This window comes from Cryptomeria japonica, chromosome 10, assembly GCF_030272615.1.
Source record: "Cryptomeria japonica chromosome 10, Sugi_1.0, whole genome shotgun sequence".
NCBI lineage: Eukaryota > Viridiplantae > Streptophyta > Pinopsida > Cupressales > Cupressaceae > Cryptomeria > Cryptomeria japonica.
Window position 1 is genome coordinate 546,210,373 of NC_081414.1, and position 7,456 is coordinate 546,217,828.

General features: G+C 37.8%; 1 protein-coding gene across 1 annotated transcript; it reads left to right on the forward strand.

Annotated features, from left to right (window-relative positions):
* The first annotated feature begins 5,223 nt into the window (after positions 1 to 5,223).
* On the forward strand, positions 5,224 to 7,195 carry LOC131060763 (leucine-rich repeat extensin-like protein 5). Its single transcript, XM_057994140.2, has 3 exons — positions 5,224 to 5,423; positions 5,594 to 6,799; positions 6,983 to 7,195. Exons 1-3 carry the CDS (start codon positions 5,357 to 5,359, stop codon positions 7,018 to 7,020), a joined length of 1,311 nt encoding a protein of 436 aa, XP_057850123.1. The 5' UTR covers positions 5,224 to 5,356; the 3' UTR covers positions 7,021 to 7,195.
* The last annotated feature ends 261 nt before the right edge of the window (positions 7,196 to 7,456 follow it).

Here is a 7,456-nt window from a genome sequence, read left to right on the forward strand (position 1 = left end):
ATACCATTCGTACGGCCATGGGAATGCATTCTCGTAGGGATTGGAGCTGTTCCCGCTATTCAACAATACAATCCCGTCATTTTTCAAAAATGAGTTGGGGTTAAAATGACTTTTGCCGAAATAAAAGTCGGCCTAGAACCCTGCGTTTTTTCCTGCAAGTGTTTGAAATCTGCAAAAAGTAACACACTAAAACAACAAAAAATGTGAGATATGACTTGTGAAGTGGATCCCACCGAGCGTACCAGAAATGTGAGTAGAAAATTGTGTGTGCAAATTAAAATGATTGAAATGAAAACTAACAATCTAAGCAAAACACACAATCAACCACACTCATGAGAAGGACGCTTTAAGAAGGAAAATTAGACTAATAATAGCAAGCAATAACAAAGCAAACCAATAATCCTTTGATTTGATTGTCCTTCGGTTTGATGTGTGCTCGATTCTACGATCCCAAGGGTGCTTGAAGACGCTCCATGATGGTTGGAAATACAAAAACCAATCTAAATGGATGCAAGATGGATGTATGAAAGTAATCAAACTGACATTATAATGATGTGATTGCTTGAAAGTGGATAGATAATGAAGGAAAATGGGGAGTTTAAATAAGAAATAATGGAGATGAGAGGAGCCTTTGAAAAAGTGACAGTTGTCTCAATTGAAGAGAAATATCAATGCAGGGAACGATAAGTGTCCTCTAAGAGGGCAAGTGTCATAGCAAGAAATGACAAGTGGAAGGTAAGCCATATGTCGGTTTGGGAGAGAAACAACCAAGCAAATTGATTCTTTTCCAAATTTGTTAAAACAAAGAATGTGCACATGATTTGGAGAGGATAGGGTAGGTTAGAACCCTTGGGTTAGTGGTGGGTTAGGCTTGATGGGAGGTTAAGATTAGGAGCCATGTGCTCCAATTAAATTATTTGAATTATTTAAATTCAAATAAAAGGGATTTGGAGGAAAATAGGAATGTGAATTAAATAAGATAAATAAAATACTTATCTTATTTAATAGAGGAAAGGTGAAGGAAATTAATTAATTAAATGTTCACACAAACTATTAATTAATTAATTGGAAGGGAAAAGCAATAATTAATTAAATAATGTTAATTATTTAACTAGTACATACGGTCAAAAGATTAAATTCAATTAAATTAATTAATCAAATTTAAGCGTCTACAAAAACTAATAAAAAGGTAAAGCCCAAGAAGATTGTCCTTGCATAGTGTTGTGCATTTTTATGAGAATGCTTATGAAATTAAATTGCTTAAAGATCTGGATATATCATTGATATTCAATGTTGTTGATACATAAAATTATCATGAAGCTAAATATATTACTAATAAAACACCATTATTACATGAGCTTATTTGGAGGCAACAAGTACCTAAGAATTTGTAGGATGAATGGAAGGTAGGTTAGATATATGCACATGCAAGAAAACTAGAAGAAAGGACTGCAAATAATATCTTGTTAGATGGAAATGAATGGGATTGGAGGAGGTCACATGGATTTTTGAAGCAAGCTAACTAGGGTGATCAAAGAAGCCTTCCTCACTTCATTAATTATGAGCACTTAGCTAAAAATTATGTTACCTGTGATGTCTAATGTAGGAACATCTTAAGGGTCAATCAATCTTGCATCAGCTAAAACATTTGTTTCTTTTTGCAAGTATTTTAAAATATCACAATTATTGTGTTTATGTTACCAAGGCAAATTCTCATTGTAAGGGTTCATTCTATTTATTGTTGCAATTCAACACAATATACTCACATATATTATTTATATTATGCAATTTCACATATTGATCATATAGCCTCCAATTTGTAATGATAATATTGCATGAAGACAATGAATTTGTCCACATGATGAAATATTGTACCTGTTCCTTATCGTAATGCGTGGTGTCTTCTTATGCAAAAAGGGATGCACTTAGTATTTCATGCAATATTTATATCATGTGTCAATTGTAACATTTTATTTAAAATATTGATCCCAAGAAGGTTCGTATGAGAGAACTAATGGAGTTTCAAGGTTCATATCTAGTCACATTAGGCATGACTATACGTTTCATTAGTGTTACCTCAATATGCCAAGAACTCTATACACAAATCATAAAATACATTGAAAAGAATGAAATAACAGAATATAATAGATAAAAAAGATCTAAACTTCATAATATTATAATTGATATATATTCTAATTGATTAAAAAACAGGTTTTAAGGACCCGAAACCATTACATCATAGAAAGAGAAAGAGCAGCAAAAGGATTAAAAGTCCGCATACATAACGACTGGCCAGAAGACCAGCGAACAGAAAGAACAACAAAGCAACAAAACAACAAAACACAGCAAAGAAACCGGGGATACGCTACACAACAATTTTCTTTAGCAGGTCCTCTGCCTTTATCACCAACTCATCATAGGTAGCCCCGACAGCTTCCAGCTCTTCCAGATCCTTGTTCATTTTCTTTTCCTTCCTCTTGCCTCTGGTGCGGGTTCTGGGACCTTGAGCTTCCCCTGTACCTTCAGCGTCCAGGTCAATTTCCTAGATTTCCTTGTCATCATCAAGCTTACTGATGAGGGTATGAGTATTATTGGCCGAGATTTTCATAATACTAAGGCTCTGCTCCGCGATATTTTTAAGGCACTCCTCAATTTTTTCCACTTTAGTGACAGTATCCGAGAGTGTTTTTTCACTAGTTTCCGCAAGGCTTTTTCTGTCCAACGTCTCCTTTTCAATCTTCTCAAACCTGGGGTTGAAAGCATCTCTGATGTCTTTCACTTTAGCAATAATGTTTTTTAGATCCTCAATATAGTCAGTCATTGTATTCCTCTCCCCTATATTAATGGTCTCTAGAATCAGGACTCTGTTGCATAGTTTTTTATACTCATCCACAACTTTCTTGTAACCATCAATGAGCCATTCCATAGTTTTCATAAAACCATGCAAGCCCTCGGGAGGAGGTCCATAGGGGGGAGTCGCTTTTCTAGGGGTTACCTGTTCATCTTTAGGGATATGGAGGGCGGATATAGTGTCGGCAGCCCTGAGAGTCTCTTCCATTGTCTCCTTTTCCAGGCTGTGCTCAGCTTCCAGGGTCCTAGCTTGCTTGTCAGCTTCCGGTTCCTTGCCAGTCTCCTCTTTTTTCTTATGCTTTTTCCGGGTCTGGGCTTGGTTTTTAATTTTCTTTTTCAACAACCCTTTAGGGTTCTTCTTCTCCTCTGAATAATCTGAATCCTCTTCTTCCGAAGAGATGCTGATCAAGGGTTTGATTTGAAGTTTTTTGCCCTTGGAAGATGAGGGTCTTGTTTTCCTCTTCTTACTACTCTCATACTCTGAATCATCATAGCTATCCTCAGTATTAGATGAGGAATCATTGTCAGATTCCTCCTCCTCCAAAAAAGCAGAATCAGACATATCTTCCTCAGAGTCCACAGAGGGCTGCATCCGGTTAATTTGACTGGCCTTTAAATGGTCATAAATAAGGACCATTAGGCCTTGGTGCATTGCAGTATCGCCCAAAGGATTCTCTTTGTAGGCTTTAAGGGAAGCATTCATTGAGCAAAGCAAGAAATAAGGAAAATTCACCTTATCATTATGCCTAAAGTGATTTAACAGAACAAAATGATACCCATAGAATTTCGTAAACCTACCATCTAGAGTAATATACTACATTAAAACAAAGAGAATTTCCCGCCAAGGTTTGACAAAAGCCCTAAGCGGGTAGTAGGTTTTGCTCAACTTTACCAGTTGTTTTTTCTCTTTCTCAATAACCGGGTACCTTTCAATGGCTTCCCTGCTGACCTTCCTGTCTCTGTAGAAATTGCAGCCTTCCCTGTTGAGACTTGTAGCTTTAGCAATTAAATCTTCATCAATTTCCACCATTTGGTCACCCATTTTTAACATGCCCTTCTTCCAGTTTTTGCAGAAAAGGCTAGTTACCATTCCATCACGGCCGTGGAGTCTCTCTATGAAGTTCAAGAGACCTCCCTTCTGCAAAATACCCCACACCTCTTCCTTCTATTTCCATTCCTGAGTTGATGGCATTGATGTTATAATGAGTGATTTTCTCATTATAGAAATAACTCGAAGTGCTCACATCAGTACTTTTCATTATTACCCTGTCAATCAAGAGTCTTTGGGGTACTTCTATATCGCTCATCACTTATGATTTGTTTGACATCTTCGGGGAGTCCACTCTCACCCATCCACGTGGTAATTGTCTCATTTTTAACCGCCACATTGGCAGCCCAATCAGCAAAACAGTTGGCCTCCCGATAGATATGGGAGATATGGCATTTTTTAAAGGTTCTAATAATGTCAATAGCAGAAGTGATTATGTTGTGAATCGACCATGAGGGTTTTGAAGTCCCATTGAGGCACTTTATTATATTATAATTGATATATATTATGATATGTACTCCAAATATTAAAATATCATAGAGAAACTATTTTATTTTAACCTTGTATCATAACTCCATCACAAATGGTCTTTATACTTAATTACTAAAGGCATTAGTTTATCTTTGCTCAGAGATATTTCAATATAGAGATATTTCAATATACAACTTGATACGAGATGGCTTTCAAAATACATTTGTGAGATTGAAACTGAAGCAAGCATATATACTTTGCCCCATACAAGAGGGCATGCATGACCATAAAGGAAAAGTATGTACTAGTCAAATCTATCCTCTTCCATACTAACAAAAGAGAAAAGTTCTTTCTTTTTGCACTTTGAATCTATTGAGCTTATAACGCAAACAAAACTTAAAACGTACTTTGAATTTGCTGTAGACTGGTTTTCCTCAGATAACACTTCATTTCCTTTAACGAACCAATTTGAGGCCATGCATTTCTTCCCTTTTCTTATCCATAATTCCTTAAAACTCAAGTTTCATAGCAGACAGCAGACATAAAGCATGAAAAAATGTGAAGAGAGCCCATAGAGAATATTAGAATCTATGCTGGCAGCTAGTCTGCACTAGTCGGTGTATAAAAATAAGTTTAAATTGAACCAGAATTTTGTTTTCCAGGTCTCTCATATTTTTATGATTCCTCCTCCTTTATGGTACAATAAGATGTGATCTGTTTTATGAAAATTTTAAGAATATATCTTTTTAATGGGGAGAATGGAAATTCCTACTGTTCTTTTCATCTTTGTCAGGCTGTTTAGGCCTATTTCTTTACCCCTTGGCAGATTAAGCAATTGATGAAGTTGAGAGGAAAGCACTTTTTCCCAGGTAAATTGTGTTCTGTACAGTACACACTAGATGCCTATATAGAGTTGAGCTCATTGAGAGATTATCAAAGAGCTCCATCCGGACAGATACGTGTTTAACAAAGCTGCAGGCCAGCAAAATGGACAAGAAAGTCTGTTTACTTCTTCTGTACATTTCTTCGGCAGCCATTGTTTTCTCTGGCACTGGTAACTATATACTATATTGCTTGTCTTTAATGAATCTTAAGAACATATAGTGTTTTCTAGTTGCAATTTCTTTAATGAATCATAAAAACATGTGTTTTTGGGTTGCAATTTTCTCTTTAGTTTCAAAATAGCCCCCTTTTTTCACCATTGATCTAAAATGTTTGATGCAGAGGCTGCCAGGGGAATTGGAGCAACATCTCACAATCACCAGGGAGAAGACAAGTTTGCATCAACTCCCAAAGGTGCTAAGCTGACAACTGGCTTCAAAGTAAAAAACGTGAAGCTAGGGGTATCCATTGATCCAACATCTGCCAAGTGGTGTAATGAACCTGCTTCACCATCTTTCTCACCTCCATACTCTTCTGCAACCCCCATTACCATACCCTCCCCTCCACAAGCTAACCCTCCCTTATATGTTACACCACCTTCCCCACCCATTTCTACTCCTCCAGTGACATCTGAGCCTCCATGCCATGAAACATCTCCTCCATGCCAGGATATGTCTCCTCCTGTACAAAGCAATTCTCCTCCTCTTCCAATCACACCAGTCCTGCCATCACCCATACTTCCTTCTCCATCTCCAATCATATCATCACCTATTCCCTACACCCCTACCACTCCACCTCTTTCTTCACCCGTTATCACATACCCATCCCCAAGCACACCCAGTATAACATACCCACCTTCAATCACCCCCATTATACAATACCCACCTCCCACCACACCCAGTGTAACAAACCCACCTTCAACCTCACCCATTATACAATACCCACCTCCCATTCCTTATAATTCTCCTCCTAGCCCTACAATCATACCAATCATATTACCACCCCCTCCTCCCAGCCCTACAATCACACCAATCATATTACCACCCCCTCCTCCCCTAGAAAACCCACCTCCTACATCATCTCCTACCATACCCATATCTCCCTCTCCCTCTACTACACCATCTTCTCCTCCAATTTTTCCTACATATCCTCCTCCCTATGCCTATGTAACACCCTCTATCCCATCTCCTGCTACAACACTTCCACCTCCAACCATAGGCTCTCCTCCTCCAACATCTACTACTCCAAGCACACCTCCAACCCTAGGCTCTCCTCCTCCTCCTTATACTCCCTCCACACCACCAGGCCAAGGTCTGTGGTGTGTAGCCAAGCCCACAATAGCAGCGTCTGTAATTGAGCAGGCCATGAACTATGCCTGTGGGGCTGGTGCTGACTGCCAGGCCATTCAGCCCAATGGTGCCTGTTACCTCCCTGACACAGTTATTGCTCATGCTTCCTATGCTTTCAACAGCTATTTTCAAGCAACCAAGGGTTCTGGTGGTTATTGTGACTTTGGAGGTACAGCAATGATAGTCACTGTGGACCCAAGTAAGAATACTTGCCCAACAAATTCAAGTTTCTTGATCATTTGCTCCTTATTAGGATAAATCTGATAGAAGGGAAAGAAAAATTATAAAGGCTATTTAGATCCATGCAAGTATTTAAAAGAGATGTTACCTCATATTTAATCAAAAGTGTCATTTAAAATATTTTATATTTCACAACTTGCAGGCTATGATGGCTGCCATTTTCTCTACAGCTATGATTGACATTGGGAAATGGAGTTCCAGTCCATGATGTTGAAGCAGCAAAGCATGATATTTTTTTTAAAGTTATTGTATGAGCCAAATTTATGGTATAGAGGCTGAGATTTTGCGTGAAAATTCCCATATGAATTTGTTGAAGATTTATTCTATATTATCAATAAAGAGTCAAATCAAAATCTATTGTGAGGCAAACTACTTTTGGTAGCATACAGGCTGATAAGGTTGTTTCGCTCCTTTGTCACTTCAACCCCATTGACAGGTTGAATATAATGGATTCTAGCATTTTTGTTTTTTTCCCCTCTTTTTCCACCTTTCCTTTTTTCGGAGAGGATTATGAGTTGGTGGAAGGTAGCACATTGTTTTACTTATTAAGTTTTTGCACATTGATTTAGTTATTGATATTATTTTTTTTCGCATTGTTATAGTTCTTGCTATAAGT

What these genes read in the sequence shown, in the direction of transcription:
- LOC131060763 (XM_057994140.2), top strand. Translation starts at nt 5,357, where the DNA reads ATGGACAAGAAAGTCTGTTTACTTCTTCTGTACATTTCTTCGGCAGCC. An exon ending in CATTGTTTTCTCTGGCACTG is followed by an intron (nt 5,424 to 5,593) that starts GTAACTATATAC and finishes TGTTTGATGCAG; the next exon opens with AGGCTGCCAGGGGAATTGGA. An exon ending in GATAGTCACTGTGGACCCAA is followed by an intron (nt 6,800 to 6,982) that starts GTAAGAATACTT and finishes CACAACTTGCAG; the next exon opens with GCTATGATGGCTGCCATTTT.